Raw genomic sequence first — 16,179 nt, 5'->3', positions numbered from 1 at the left:
ATACAGACATAGAGTGGGGAAGCTAGGCTGATTTAATTTCATCAAAATATGATTTGGTAATGACTTGCGTGTGTACGATAGAGGAAAAGAAGAAAAAAAAGAACAGCCCTTTACGCATACCGGCATTTGTTTTCTCCATTCTGCCCTTCAAATGTCCTCAGCTATGGGTGGAAAATGTATCTAACAACAACTATAAAATGCGGCGTGTGTACCGTTCTTCTTCTTTTCCTCTTTCTTCTTCTTCTTCCTATTTTTTGTTTACAAAAAAGACAAATGGAGCTAAGGAAGACCTCTAAAAGTATCAAAACAAGAATGCAGCATGTATTTCGATCGAATTTTCAATTGTAAGGATTCCCAACTTTTTTGCTAAAATTGTGTGAAAGTATTTATGTAATTTCTTTTTTTCTCTTTCATTGAGAACATAAAGTACACTCTACGCAAGCTAAATGTGTATTACTTCATTCCAGTTTGTTTGTGTTAGTATTTCGATGCAGCACATGTCGGGAAAAATTTAAAAAGCATGACACCAGACAAGTAATTATGTATTATGGCTTATGCAAAAAATGAAGAAAACAATTATTTTCCACGATATAAATTTACTAGCCAGAACTATAAAAATGGGTCAATGTCAAATAAATATCATATTCATTTAGCAAATAGACATGCCATAACTTGAAAAAGGTTTTCTCTTCTTTCGCTTATTCTTACAGAGGGTTTTTTTTACTCATTCACTAACTTGCTTTCAAACTGTTAACATCCCATCGTACGTCGAAAAGATTATAAAATTATTCTGACATTTGTTTATTTATCAGTGCATCTTAAAAAGTGAATAAGGATGGTTCTCTCAAAGGCAATTTCAACCGTTCAACAAATGACGGTAAGAATTCACATATACATAGATTTTTGGTCTCCATTCTGGAGAGACGTCTGCGTGCAAAAGTGCATACATGTCTAGTACGAAAATGATTTCATAAGAAAGAGGGAATTAAGCTGAATAGAGTAAGCTGAGTCATTGAATGATTAAACCGAATGTATTAAATTTCAAAAACGGCTTAATGATATATAATTCTAAGAAATTATATTGTTACATAAACGTCATTTCTTTTTTGCGTTTTGGAAGCGGCATTCATACTATTATAAAAATATTCATATATTTGTGAGCAAATTTGATAAGATAGAAGTACGAAATTTATTTATATAAATTAATCTCATTACAAACCACTAAATATTCTTAATCATGGATTTAATTAACAGTGAGATTCAAATTTGTCACACGCTTTTGTTTTTATGATTCAAATTATTAAGAAATGGTTACGCTTAAGATGACGACCAACCAACGTATTTACTTAAAAGAATAATAAGAAACGCTTTCTCACACTAAGAATTATTGCAAATACCATCAAATTGCTGTTACGAAACATTCCATTAACTTGATTTTAATTTCTCCAGCTTCGATATCGATATTATAATTAGAATAATAAACTTTTTATAACTTTTAAACATTCAAAACTAAAACAATAGCATTTGAGTATATAGATAAATAATTTATAGTCACGTATAACATATTCAAAAAATCGATCATAAGTAAAGTGTAGTAAAAATGAGAACCCATACACTTTCAAGCACAAATTTGATGAAAAATTATAGAAAGCAGAAAAATACATACGAAAATTAAACCTCTGCGAAAATGTTTGGAGCGAAAAATAATGACTTGTATCTTTCTATCTATAGATTACTTTATGCCAAAAAAAATCTTCTAGGTATATTGAAAATAAACAACACAAATGCATGTAACCTTGATATAGTTATGTTTATCCCTGTAAAGACATATTTGTTTAAACATTATCTGGAATATCTTTAACGATTATTTTTTATCTGTTCCTTTTTAGACCCGTAACATGGCCGTTAATTTACGCCATTATGAAGGTAGTTTTATTTAGTCTAATTTTTTTTTATCTACAAATTGAATTAACTTCATAATATACTTTGTTTATGTAGGTAAAGCCGCCGAAAGAGACTGGAGATACTTTACATGGAAGGGAATGAAGAAGAACTATGCTGTAAGTTTTATTACAACTATAAAATGAACCTATAGATCTAGAAATAGTTCGTTGCCATAGTGTTTTTGTTTTTATTGATTTATTGAAATCAACAAACCATGTTGCCTTCTGGCATCAAACTTGAAACCAGAGTTGTTGAAAAAAATTATTTACATAAGTAATATAAACAACTATCTAGCTAAATCATAGCCCAAGATCAACTTTGTTTTACTATACGATTAAAAAAAAGGAAAACATTTTATCGAGCCTTAGAAAAAAAGCACTGGGCGATATGCTTATCATTATGTGATACGCTGAAATTACATAAATACCTATATATTGAAAAATTACTTCAGCAAAAATCATAGTCACCTTGTCTACAGAATGGTTGTCTAATCATAATTATTTGAGAAGTCGATAAACTACTTACTTATTTTTAGCCAAGATATAACATGGTCATGAAAAACGTGTACCTAGAAAATTTTAAAAAATATTAGGTGTTGCTTCTTCCTTGTTTTTGATAATTTGTAGAAAATCATTAGCTAACACCTCTGTCTGAAACATATTACTACTCAAAAAAATAAGTTATGAAATCAGAAGTTTGTTATGAATTTATTTCCTTTATTGAATCACTATCGGGCGAAAAAATTATATACTTAAACTTTTTCATGCATTTATTGACATTATCAATTTTGATAAATTCACTAAGATCACTTTTTAGATTACGTTTTGTTATTCTCACATGATTACACATTTTGTTCGCAGTCCTTACCTGATTCATTATAGAATAAATTCCACAATTTTTAAATATATCCTAAAGTAATCATAAATTATCAGGATGGGGCAACATTGAATTGCTGCCAAAATCTGCTTTAGATATAAAGTAAAGAATTTTTAGTCAGTTTATAGAAAATCATAGGAAAAAATGATTAAAAAAAATATGAGAAAATCCAATAAATTGTTATATCGAAGATGACATCAGTTAGTAGCTAATTAGATGTAAATATAAAATTCCTTCAACCACTGAAGACAAAAGTCTACGATGTTTACAATGTGTCTAATGGAAAATTAGAAGCTACCAAAGAAAATCGCGAGATTCAACATGATGAGCATAGATTTTTTTTGTTTGTTTTTTTTTTTTAATAACTTCAAATTGAAATGCATTGCAGTAATAAACACTAAAAGTCATGCGTTTGATATAAAGTCGCCTTAATTACATTTAAAAACTGAAAAGTAAATTCTAACTACTCCAATAACTTTCGATAAAAATTTCCCATTGAATTACTTTGCTAAGTACAAATTGTGAAGTATGTACAGATCAGAAAATATTTCAGATTAATGTCTTACAAAATTACAGTGTGCTATAATTATAAAAGAAAAATAAATGCATGAGAAATAAGTAAAACATTACAAAAGGGGAAAAAATGGGAAAAATGATTTTAAGAGATAAAAAAATATATATATCTAGTGATTTTTTACGTATTCACTTTTTATTCAAGACAATAATTTCTTTGCCAAAAGAATTCTAATCTACAAAATTCAGACCAAAAAACTGTTTATGTTTACATGAAATTTAATATAACATACTGCTACTTATAAATGTTTATTTGAAAGTTACTAAGGTTTTTACATCAAATATTACTATCATTACTAGAGTTTGCTAATATTTATTTTTTATAGATACTTTGCAAACTGTTGTTTTGCAATTTTATTTTATTTGTAATAAGTATATGTTCTACTACCTGTATAAATTTATGAGAATTGAATACTTGTTATGTAATTAACCAAAAAAAAATGTCAAATTTTTTTTTATTAAAATTAAAAACCTTAAAACGAAATTTTACGTACTATTGAAGAAAAACTTAAAGTAAAAAAACTGATCATGTATTAGGTGGATCCAAGGCGTACCAGCTTATAATTCAAAATCTCACGTGAGACATCAATTCAAAAATAATAAGAGTTAATGAAAGCATATTTTAAAATGTATTGCCTTTAAATTTTGAAGATTAAATTTTAGTTTGAGATTGAAGATTAAATGCTGGTAAGCATTGGGTGGATCTATCAAACAAAGCTTAAAATGCAAATGCTGAGAACTGGTATATCGTTCACAAACCAAATCAAAATTTAATTCATAATGATTATCAAATTTCCCGAAAATGTAATTTCATGATATGCTCATATGTATTTATATATACCAGTTTTCATATTATTAATATATGTCATTATTCTTACAAATATTGCTCTATGATCTGTTACATTATATTAATTTCTAATATTCTAGAATTTTATTTTAATTGTTTTACATAGTGAAACAGAAATATGCGATACCAACTCAACAGAAACCAATATATAGATCAAAATAAAGGAAATAAATTATACAGACAGATAAAATGAATATCTGCAATAATCCTTGCAAAAACTGTGATAAAATTATACTTTGCAACAAAATCTGTTTGCAAAGTACATCTCATCTTGATATGAATAGATTGAAAAAAAAGCATATCTGTTAAAAATGAAAACAATTCTCAACCAAAAGCTATTGTAGATAAGAAAACCAATTAATTAATAATTTTTTTTATTAAGAATGCAAATAAATAAAAAAAAATAATATGAAAAGTCCAGTCTCTAATCTAACACTATATGTTGTTCCATTTAGTAATACACATAAAATTATCTCATACACATAACTTCAATGTAACTACATTTAAGTATTTAGCATCTTTCTATTCTACATATTATATTGATACAGAATAATTTTACATTGTTTATTATTTTTTTCTTTTTTTTTCGCATAAACATTATGTTTCAGATCATTTATTTATTTATCATTTATTAATATTTAAATTTATTATTAGACATACTTTTTATATTTAGAAGATCTCACAAAATATAATTTACTGTCTCAAGTCTTTCTACTATTAATATACATATATTTAATTTTTTTTTTGTTCTCAAAAGAGATAAATAGAGAGAAAGATAACAAAAAAGTTGTTTAATTCAAAAGCAAAATTCAAATTACTGCAAATTTGAATTTTTACCAAAAAGAATAGTCTACTATAGAAAAATACTAAAATATAAACATCTATAATGAAATGAGATTAGAATAGTGTAAGGAGAGGAAGGATCCTTAATTTTTTTTCTTTCAAAAATTATTATTGTTCTAAGTTGCTATTAAATTTTGCACAAAAATACTCATTTAAGAAATTTTACTTTCATAAAAAACAACTATTAAGTTCTTATTGCTTTCAAATTCCACATTCCTTTGAAAAAAGGTATTTTTTTTCTTTATAATGAGTAATATCAACATTTTTATATAGTAATTTTAAATAGAAAAAGTAGTATCTTTAGTATTGTCACTTAAAAACCATGCTTTTTGTAATCAAATTGTTCTCTTTTTTTCTTGTATGTCGGATAGAAGAATAATTTTTTAATTTTGATAGTTTACAAGGAAGATTATTCACTTTTTTATACTTTTATTAAAAATTTATAGAATTTCAATCTAAAAAAATTCAGATGATAATAATTAGAGCTTTTTTTTTTATCTCATGATATAAAAAGATATGTGTGCACACAACACTTTTCAATTTCTTTCATTGATATATAAAGGAATTAATTGAATTTTTTTTTATGACATGATCATGAACTTAGAAAATTCACTTAATGTCTTAAGCATCTCTTCAAACTCGAGAGATGACAAGCTATATAGACGTGAAGCAGGACATAAATCAAAGTGCATGCAGTTTCTACTTTTAAATTGTCTCATGTGGAATATAAACGTAAATTATGTATTTATCTTATCCATTTTTGACCATTCTCTACTGCAAGTTATCTAATTCTTGTATACACACATCTATATATCTTGGTAGTTGAAATAAATGAGATTAATAAATGGTGGGATTTAAAAAATTTAGAAGCAGATAAAAAATATATCTAAATATGATGGTTTTCATTAGTATTTCTTTCTTCAGTCTTTCAGAGCACTTTGTCGTGATATTTTTTATATGATAGAGTTAGTTTGCTATGTCTTGAAACATTTTGGTATAGTTTTTTTAATAAGTCTCTTTTTGACGTTCTAAAAAAGTCTTCAAAGAGAACCATCTTATTATATTATATATTTCCACAAAATGAAAATATTTGTACTTTCTTCCTTTTCTATAATATAGCTTTATTCATATACATAATAATAATTATAATAATGATAATAGAGAAACTAAATTGAAAAATACAAATTAAATGAAAATAGTGTCTTTTCTGCTACAATAAAATAAGTGAGCTTACTTTATTCGTACTATCATTGTGATAAGAATCATAAATTAGGTACATGAAAACTAAAAAATATTAATTATTAAAAGCCAAAATTCTGAAACATCTACCAATAAGAAAATAAGTGATTCAAATATCTACTTTATTAAAATAACTAGAATCTTACATAAATAAAGGAGAAAATAAAAGTTTTCAAGCAATAGGATATGAATAATCACAACAATGTATTGCAATGATCAACAAAACTTTTAATTGTGTCTTTCAAAAATGATATGGTAATTGAAACTTGAATGAATTATTTGTATACGTATCAAAATTGTTTTAAACTCATTGGCTGGCTTATAAGGCACAAGGTGCTTTTTCATTTTTTTTTTATGAATATATTTTCTTTTTCTTTAAAGTTATAGTTATTATTGTTCAGAGAAAAATTATCATTAAATTTATAGAAAAATAGGTTTTATTGCTGTTTTCTTTTTTTGAGTTTCTATTCGAATTTGAAGGTAACGATGTCAAGAATTTTGGCTACTTAATGTTTCATAAATTAAAATAAATTGATAAATAATTATGAAATGGGAATATCAGTTATGCATGTATAGAAAGGTTTTTCTTGAGCAAACTTTCTTTTTATATTTTCAAAGACTTGAAAACCATCCATTTTGTCATGAACTCGAGAATTTGATGAAATGAAATGAAATTTTTTGTTTTCATTTTAAAAAAATGGGCAAGATTATGTTGTAAATCTATCATATTATCATCACATTATAAATTTGTATGCTTGAGGGAAAAAATTAAATTTACATCACACATAATGGCCAATAATTTTTTTCTTCAAAAATGTATAATGCTTTATCCAGAATAAAAGGACACAATTTCTAATACTGATTATTGCGAGCTTTTTATTGCTTTAAGAACGCAAATAGGATATTGTTTTAGTTTTATTTTCCGCTGTATTGAATACATAGACAGCCTCGCTTTTGTATGTATCAGCCGATAAAATTATCAAATTATTAAAAAAAAAATGTAAGATCTATAAAATCTCAAAAAAATGTTTCCATACTTTTGTTTATTCTATTTTTATATTAAGCTGATATAAAATTAAATTCTACTAATTACTAAAATCTCATCTTCTTCTAATTTACCATTTGTATTCTTTTGTTTTTTTTTTTTCAATAGAGGTGGGACTAACATAAAAATATGTTTTACTATATATTACATTAATGTTTTTGCATTCTCATCAAAATTTCACTAAACGAAATCTCTTACAATTTAAACTAATTATTAGTTATTGAAAATCATATAGATAAACGTGGCAAGAATTAAGAGCAAATTCGATTTTTTTTTTGTTTTAATTAAATAAATCAAATAATTAAGAGGCTTGATAATGCATTCTATTACGTCATAAATTTAAATGAGACCAATATGTTATTGTTATGTTTCTTTTTTAAAATAAAATAGGAAATGAAATCATCTTACTACGAGACAAATTATAAATTAATGTTAATACATAAACAATAGGAATATATACTAAGTATAGCACATTAAATTTTAACACAAAAATATCAAATAAATCAAAAGAAGACTATTATCAAGAAGTGCTTAGTTAAAAATAATGAGTAGTGTTTTTAATTTTCAACGTATTAACTATACGCAAAATTAAGAAGAAATTTCAGTAAATTTGATGTCATTGGTAACATCACAAAGATATATGTGTATCATAATAATTGATATTTGTTTTTATGAATATTAAGTAGTTATCAATCAATTTAATCAAAATGTATCATAATTACCAGAGAAACAATTAATGTAAATTTACCAAAATAGGAAATAATTAAGATAAGTGTAGTAAGTAATAAAATTAATCAAAATGAATGAGTAACACTAAGTATTAAGAAGTAAAAATTCAAAGATAAATCTCGTAATTTAGCACTGAGAAAATAATTATAGAGAAAGACAGATAGATGATGCATTTTATACATACATGCCATACATAGACGACCAATCAATTCCATTGAATCCTGACATATCGACACTTGTCAAATTATATCCTGGGTAAGGATTAGTAGCTGCAGTCAACTGAGGATTCTGTTGCTGCTGATTAGCTGTCTGAGCTGATAACTGAGAAACTGCTGCGGCAGTTGGCATTGTTGGAGCCATTGGATATGGAGTGTATCTGAGAGAAACAAAATAAATTAGTCTTTGAAACATGACAAGAAGATATAAGAGAATTTACCTTAAAGCATGGAATGATGAGGGATATGTAGCAATTAATTTTCCTCCATTATTAGAAGCTGCTGCTGCTGCGGCAAGGCCAGCATTTGTCAAATGATGATTTGGAACCATACCAGCTGCTTGAGCGGCCTATAAAATGAAAAAAATTGTACTGAAAAACTGAATCAATATGACTCAAAAATAGTTACCTGAGCTGCAACATTCAACGGATAAGCAGTTAAAGTTGTTGGTACTACATTAGTTGCATGATGATGATGATGATGATTTCCAACTACGGCTGTAGTGGTTGGCATTCTTAATCCGAGCCCGTTCAATAACAAACGCTTCTGTAATTGCATTTGTGTAGCTGGAGAAACAGTCTCTTTTGGTTGAGCCTTCTTGCATTCCACCTTCTTATTTTTAATTGTATGGAAATGAATCTCGCATATTCTGTCGACAACATCCTCTGTTGAAAACACAATACATTAATATGTTATCAAAATTTACGATTGAATATTTTACCATCTGCCAAAGTAATGAATCCAAAACCACGATGGCGTTTTGTCGTTTGATCCATTAGCATAACTGCCTCTTCAACTTTACCAAATTGACTGAAGTAAGCTTTAACTTCCTCGACACTAGTATCCTGTGAAACACCACCAACGAATATCTTTTTAGTTTTATTGGCAGCTTTCGGGCGATTCTTTGGTGTAGCATGTTTTGGGTCAATCTTCTTTCCATCCAATGTATGAATTGGAACTTTAAGAACTTTTTCGACTGCATCTGGTTCCTACGATATTTAATATATTTATTTTATAAATGAAAAGAATTCTTCAAGAATGTGATGTATATCAATTAATTACCGTGAAAGTTATAAATCCAAAGCCTCTACTTCTCTATTAATAGTGAAATTATGTAATGAAATATGTGAAGAAGAAATAGTATGATTAAAAATTAAGGTTGAGGTGAAAAGTGAAAAGAAAATGAAACTAATTAGTTCAAATGATTCTACATACTTGTGTTATCGGATCCTTCATTATAAGAACGTCAGTTACTGTTCCAAACATTCCGAAATACTCGCGTAGTTTTTCGCTAGACGTTTGCCAGCTCAAACCACCTACAAATAATTTTCCCGGAGCCATATCTGCATTATTTGGTGTTGATCTCCCTGAATTACCTCCGTTAGATAATGTTTGAGTTGTACTACTCGTGTTAGTAATTGAGCTAGTATTACATTTTACTGTGGTAGCACTAACTGGTATCAATCCATTATGTAAATCATGCTCAACTGTATTTGCCTCTATGATACCACTAAAAATATACATAAACGAAAAAATTTGCTATAAAAAATATTTCTAGATCTATAAATTCCAAGAAATGCATGATATTGATTCATCAACTAATGTTTTTTTTTTTTATCTTCATTTGTTTCTAGGTATTGCCACTTGTCTTCATTATGACTGGAGCTATTGTAAGTTTATTATCTCAAGTTCTCATTATTTGTAAGATATTTAATTAAAATTTATCTGATTCTTTTATAGACTGGCTTGTGTGCATTTATTGCTTATGCCTCAAAGACTCGTGTGGACGTAAGGTAAAAATTACCACGAAAATATTTTCATTGAGATTAGAATTCATAACTCTAATTCATTATTTTTTTAGTTTCAATCGATCAAACCCACAAATTTGTGAATCAATGGATATGATGAACCCAGAATATAATAAGGTGAGTAAATAGATATTTTATCAATAATAATGAAATATTTATCGAGAAACAACAGAATTTACATAGAAAATACTGCCAATTAATTCAGAAATTGTTAATTTTCTGGTGTTCTGAATTTTGATCATAATTAATTATCCCAAAAAAAAAAAAAATTTGAACATATCATTCAGCCATTGAGTTTCATTTTTATGCTTCCATGCGATTTTTATTATTTTAAAAAAAAGTGGCATTTTTTATTGCGCAAACTCGCCATAAAATGCTCCGAGAACATAATGTTCTAATAAGTCGGATTATTGATTTTTTATTAAAATTTTTAAAAACAAAACGATATAGCTGACATTTAGCAATATTGAAATTTAGATGATTTCTATCAAGTTAAAGTAATTCAGTTTATCAATCATAAAATCTTAAAATCATTGAATAAAAGGAAAAAATCAATGATGAATTTGAAAAGTTCTTTGAATACAGAACAGTATTAACTGAGTCGAATCAGTATATCCCTCCTGATATTTTCGTTTTTCACACACTACGCAACTCTGATAACGAAATTTCCCTTACAAAAGCCGAAGTCCCTTTATTTTTCGCCGCTGTATCATGACGATATACCGAAAACACCGGATAACGTACTACCACTACCCTTAGTTTAGTCGTTATAGTCACGTCGTGCTGTTAAGTGTTCTGCAAGTTCATAACTTTTTTTAATATTTTAATCAAAGGAACTTAAAGTTTTATTAAATTCATTGAATTTAATTGAAAATTCATCTTAAATGATGAAAAAGAAAAATCATTAGAAGTAAACTTAATTAAAAGTGTGAAAAAGTTTGAAAATAAAGGAGGAAATTCAACTTGAAAATCATTTTCACAATGGAAGCATAAAAAATTTTCTCAATGGCTTGTAGACGATTATATTGTCCTGTCACAGCAGTAATGTCCTCTACTATGCTGCTGTCTCGGGACATTTGTATTGTTTGCTAAGCGAAACAACAGATTAACAATAAGAATCACAAATGGAGTTTAAGGAAAAAGTAATGAAGTTATAAGATTATTCATAAAAGTGCCACTCCCTTTAGATAGATCCAACAATTTAATATATGTTTATTATTTTATAAATTAGAATTACTCTTCAGAATAATACTCAGATATTTTATATCATTTCCAAAAAAATCCTAAGTTTGATGATTATCGATTTTCCATCTCATAAATGCTTGCGAAAAAAAAGTTTTTTTTGGATGGAAGAGTACATTGAACCCTCTTTCTTTTTAATCTAGTTCTTTCTGCTCTTCCCAAGAGATTTCAATATAACAAATGGAGAAAATCATCCCTTTCTGTTTCGATTGTTTAGAGTTTGGAAAGTCATACAAATTTTCAACATTTCTTAATTAACATTTAAAGGCCTCAAAGATGGAAAAAATGCTAAACAATATATTGTAAATGAGGATTAATTTTATTAGAGGACATTTAGGATATCGTAAAAATTTGATGCTTTAAAACGCAGAATCAATGAAAATAAGGGCATTCTAAAGCATACGACTACGCATGTGTAAAATAATCCTAAAATGCAGTGACGTACAGTTTTGTAGAAAAACGTTCATACAAACATGAAAACGTTTCATCGTAACTCCATCTATTAGCCATAATCAAAAATGAAAAAACAATAAGCTTCACCTATATACATTATTAAATTGAAATACTAAGTGCAATGAATTCAAACTTATTTTCTATATAAATATTCATTTTCCCTATTTACCCAAATTTAAGTTATAAACACTTAATTATGAATTTATCAGCATATCTACTAGTTTTACTCTAAATGTCTTCCTTATTTTCTGAATCTATTAACCCCTTAAATATACCTCAAAAATAAAGTCGAATAAATAGAAAAAAGTTTTTCTCTTCTAAGGATTAGACAGGAAACTTTTTCGAATTGTACAGAGTGGTACGTAAAATTTTGATGACTTTTAAAGAGGGAAAAAAATACGCAAAGAATTTAAGTGAAGCCACACAAACTGCTACGTCTAATAGAATTTTGCACTATTGATCTATTTTTATATCGATTATTATCAAATCTAATTATTCAAGATGTCTAAGTATATTCTGTATGGTTTCCGTAGTATTTATTTATGAATCAAAAAAAATTCAGGACCTTTAATTTAATTATTTTATTTTTGTCTAATTTATTTTCAGATTCGAAATGTCAACCAAAAATTCGGACCCAATCCAGAATTGAAGGCTGCTTTGGATGCAATTAAGGAGTAAGAATGTGGAATAGGATTTGACATATTAAGAAAAGAAAATAGTCTGATTCGATTATTCCAAATTCTCTAATTGAGCATCAATAAGCGACTAATATTTATAAAACATAGAAAAAAAAGTGAAAAAAAATACTAAAAATTAAAAATGATCACTTGGAGGAAATAAATTTAAATGCATTTATCCTATGCTACGAAAACAATGAGTTTCAATTAATTATTATTCCATTTCAGAATATATGAGATTAAATTTATTTTCAGACATTTTACTAAACGACAAATTTTAAATGAAAATCAACACAGATGATTTATGTTTTTATAATCTATCTATGAAATTTCCATCTCATTTTGATACTATGCCGCGAAAAGATGATAGTTAGTTTTACAAGCGTATTTCCAAAAATATCAAATCAAATTTTTAATTTTAAATAGCGAAAATGAATCTCCACTAAGTGTTTTTTTCTCCGATATGCATGGAAATTTTTGTTTGCAAGAAATTTATCGTTTAACATGTGTCGTTTAACCCGGAATATATATCCTCACAACTAACACCGTCTCTACTCACTCTATCGCTTTAGTTCAATATGCATACATGTATACGGAGACCTTTTTATATCTTTTCTTCTGGCTCATTAAAAAATTTAAAAAGAAAAAATAAATAAATAAAAAATAGCTGATTTAATGTAATTAACAAATATTCGCTAAAAAATATTTTCAAATATTGCCATTACACATAATTTATTATTGAGGGAGGTCAGATTCAAAAATTCTGTCCACATACGAAGTGGAAATGAAAATAAAAAGCCAAACTCTTCATAAATATTGACTTTGAAGTTATTCTGATTATTGCATAAACGGAACTTTTTGACGAGTAATGTGCTACGATCATTAATTCATGTTTTTATATGTCTGTGTAAAATTAGTAAAAATTAAAATTTCCCGAATCGATGGTAAAAATAGAATCAATATAATACGATATTGCATAAATTAGCATTTAGGCCATTTGATGTCTCATTATAAATATATACTTCATCGTCGAATCTATAAAATAATAAATATCGTAAGCACCGCTCGAGTCTGTCGTACAACGATATTTGAATGCAAAAATAATGAATAAGAAAATAGAACAAATAAATTTGCCATTTTTTACGTTTATCGGCATTATGATGATGACGAATATATTGAAAAATTAAATAACACGAAAATATAACAGCTGAAATTTCTTCAGACAGGCAGATGGGGATGGAGGTATAGTATTATTGAAGGTATATTTGTAGTTGTAGCTTCAATAATTTATTCTTGATGATATTCTCAATCCATTTATTCATAAATTTGTCCATTCAATCAAAAAATATTAATTCCAAATTCTCGTAGGTAGGAGTAGATCAAATTCAAAGGAAACATTGAAAATGAAAGTTCGTACTATCTCTGTTCATATCAATAAAGATCGCTTCGAGGAGGAAACCAATTAAATGGAATAAGAAGAGAAACGGTGATGATAAAAGGGAAATTTGAATTCATTGAAAATTTTCTTCCGATTTTTTTTATGCTGCTGCTGTCGATAATATGCTTTATGAGAGATTAATAATATGTTTTAAAAAATTACGCAGCAATACAATTAAAATAAAAATAAACAGAACATTCTTAAGCCTCTCTTTATATGCACGTTCTTGAATTTCTGCTTTTATTCTGCTATGTCTACTAATACCACTAGCACTTCTCACTTTCTTTTGAATGTTTTCTCATATTTTATTGTTTTCTTTCACATCGACATTGTATGAAGCAAAGGTTTCATATCTACATTCGCAAGAAATCGAAAAAGAACAATGTGACGACTATAGTTATTCTAAAAGCTCAGATGATCGTATGGCTCACTCACGGTGCTGCAACAACAATATACGACCGGTTTTCTAGATAGGGAGATCTTTTCAGTGTTATAGTTAGTTTATACATATACTTCTTTTCTTTTCATTTTAATTTCATTTTCAAAAAAAAAACTGAAATATGAATATCCACAACACATTATTCATTGTTTTTATTCCAAAGAAGTTAATAAAAAGATTCCCAATGTTTCTTATGCTTATTACACTAATATTAAGGGAATGGCAAGAAGAAACGATATTGACAAGGAAGAAATCAAGACAGCACACTAAAGTCATTGAACATTGTAATTGATTTTTTTTTTCTTTTTTGTTTTCATTCCTTTTTACGCAAAACTATTAGTTAGATACCTCGCTTGTTCGAGTCTTCAGAGGAAATAAAAGTTTCACATGATATTTTCAATATAATTACATTATACTCTATTCTGGAGAGTAAATCAAGCGAAATAAATATAAATACTACGAATTTGATATATCTGTGTTGTCTATGCATAACTCAATATTACTTAATGTTACTGAAGCTGACCAGACTAGCTCCAAGGTCATTATATTAAGTTCTTTTACATTCGAAAAGTTATTTGTTAGTTAATTTCAACAATAGCATTGTTACATTTTTTTCTTCATTCCCTCTCTTTGTACATACACACATCGTCGTCGTTCCTTCACATTTACTTTAGGCAAAAAGAATCATCAAGAAATTATAGGAAGTTCTTACCAGTTCTTACATTTAATTTAATTCTTGAACCATCAAATAAAATGTTGAACCAGACAAAAAAAAGTCCATAAATATATCTATTACTTCACAATTACGGAAGCATTAATTAATCACATAAACAAGAAAATAAATGTGACAAAAAATTAATTAGATTATTTTCTGTATGATTCTAATGTTTCGATTCATTTTGTTGAATAGAATATCTTAATTCAAAAAAAAAAAAAAAAATGTGTCGTGATTCCTTAAATCCAAAAATATATGTAGCTATTTGTTTTGTTTATTCAATATCTAATCAATAGAACAAAAAAATCATAGCAACCATTATATATTGACAGTGCATAGAAATGTACAAAAAGAAGGAAAACACCACTATTAAAGCAATACAGAATTTCTTATTTAACTCTCGAGTATACATGTATGCAGTTTATGTTGTAAGGATTCATTTTTTTATAAAAAAAAAGAATAGGTAACACAAGGAAACCATAAAGAATATAGCATAGGTAGCGAAAATAGTAGGTATTTATTTTATGTGTAAAACTTTCCATTACTTCGTTGTCATTTTTCGATACATTTTTTTCTTAGCATCTTTTATGTTTTTAACAAAATTTATTCTAAAGCATGCAACCACTTACTGATTTTTGACAGGAATTTGAATCTGTGGAACACCATTTGTTGTTGTATAAGAGAATACGGCCGGATTTATTGAGTTTGGACTTTCGAAAAGCATTTTTATTGAATTTTTCACTTCCTTGGAATTTTATCCTTGAGTATCCTTTTGCTATCAACACTTATTTAATACTCCTCAAATCACTTGTACACACAAGATTGAACACAAAATATCACTAAAATACTTTTAAACGCGAACTTTTGAGCCTTTTATTCGCGAGCTAAACAAATGAGCTCTGTGTATATCGAATTATTTTAAACTTCTGAAGATTTTTTTTTCCTACCCGATATTCTGATTCGTTTGACATGGATTTGAATTTTTTTATGTAGTTTTTTATTGGAAATTTTTTTTTTCAAAATTTTTCGAACCGTTAAAAACGGTAATGCATAATTACGGAAACTTTTTTCACAATACCCTAATATAAGCAACACA

At 27.2% G+C, this 16,179-nt stretch overlaps 2 protein-coding genes across 3 annotated transcripts; one reads left to right on the top strand and one right to left on the bottom strand.

Moving 5' to 3' along the window:
• Positions 1-717: 717 nt before the first annotated feature.
• Positions 718-12,688, top strand: LOC139088313 (normal mucosa of esophagus-specific gene 1 protein-like). Its single transcript, XM_070637480.1, has 7 exons — positions 718-877; positions 1,890-1,926; positions 1,999-2,060; positions 9,946-9,981; positions 10,052-10,104; positions 10,173-10,236; positions 12,421-12,688. Exons 1-7 carry the CDS (start codon positions 836-838, stop codon positions 12,490-12,492), a joined length of 366 nt encoding a protein of 121 aa, XP_070493581.1. The 5' UTR covers positions 718-835; the 3' UTR covers positions 12,493-12,688.
• On the bottom strand, positions 3,577-16,041 carry msi (RNA-binding protein musashi). Of its 2 annotated transcripts, XM_070637478.1 has the most exons (7): positions 15,713-16,039; positions 9,527-9,821; positions 9,374-9,406; positions 9,033-9,300; positions 8,720-8,976; positions 8,533-8,660; positions 3,578-8,472 (listed from the first exon to the last, which is right to left on the bottom strand). In XM_070637478.1, exons 1-7 carry the CDS (start codon positions 15,805-15,807, stop codon positions 8,271-8,273), a joined length of 1,278 nt encoding a protein of 425 aa, XP_070493579.1. In that variant the 5' UTR covers positions 15,808-16,039; the 3' UTR covers positions 3,578-8,270. The 2 variants fall into 2 exon arrangements, with proteins under 2 accessions (XP_070493580.1, XP_070493579.1); XM_070637479.1 differs by lacking the exon at positions 9,374-9,406 and having other exon boundaries at positions 3,577-8,472; positions 15,713-16,041.
• Between the last annotated feature and the right edge of the window lie 138 nt (positions 16,042-16,179).

This window comes from Chironomus tepperi, unplaced genomic scaffold (genome assembly GCF_022539635.2).
Source record: "Chironomus tepperi strain 1889 unplaced genomic scaffold, CSIRO-AGI_Ctep_v1 contig_161, whole genome shotgun sequence".
NCBI classification, from domain to species: Eukaryota; Metazoa; Arthropoda; class Insecta; order Diptera; family Chironomidae; genus Chironomus; species Chironomus tepperi.
This window is presented reverse-complemented; position numbering and strand designations above follow the sequence as displayed.

Excerpts from the sequence above, each read along its gene's own strand:
- LOC139088313 (XM_070637480.1), top strand. The coding sequence starts at position 836 with ATGGTTCTCTCAAAGGCAATTTCAACCGTTCAACAAATGACG. Across the intron at positions 878-1,889 it reads CAACCGTTCAACAAATGACG|ACCCGTAACATGGCCGTTAA; the intron begins GTAAGAATTCAC and ends GTTCCTTTTTAG. Across the intron at positions 1,927-1,998 it reads TAATTTACGCCATTATGAAG|GTAAAGCCGCCGAAAGAGAC; the intron begins GTAGTTTTATTT and ends TTGTTTATGTAG.
- msi (XM_070637478.1), bottom strand. The coding sequence starts at position 15,807 with ATGCTTTTCGAAAGTCCAAACTCAATAAATCCGGCCGTATTCTCTTAT. Across the intron at positions 9,407-9,526 it reads TGAAGGATCCGATAACACAA|AGAAGTAGAGGCTTTGGATT; the intron begins GTATGTAGAATC and ends CACTATTAATAG. Across the intron at positions 9,301-9,373 it reads TTGGATTTATAACTTTCACG|GAACCAGATGCAGTCGAAAA; the intron begins GTAATTAATTGA and ends TAAATATCGTAG.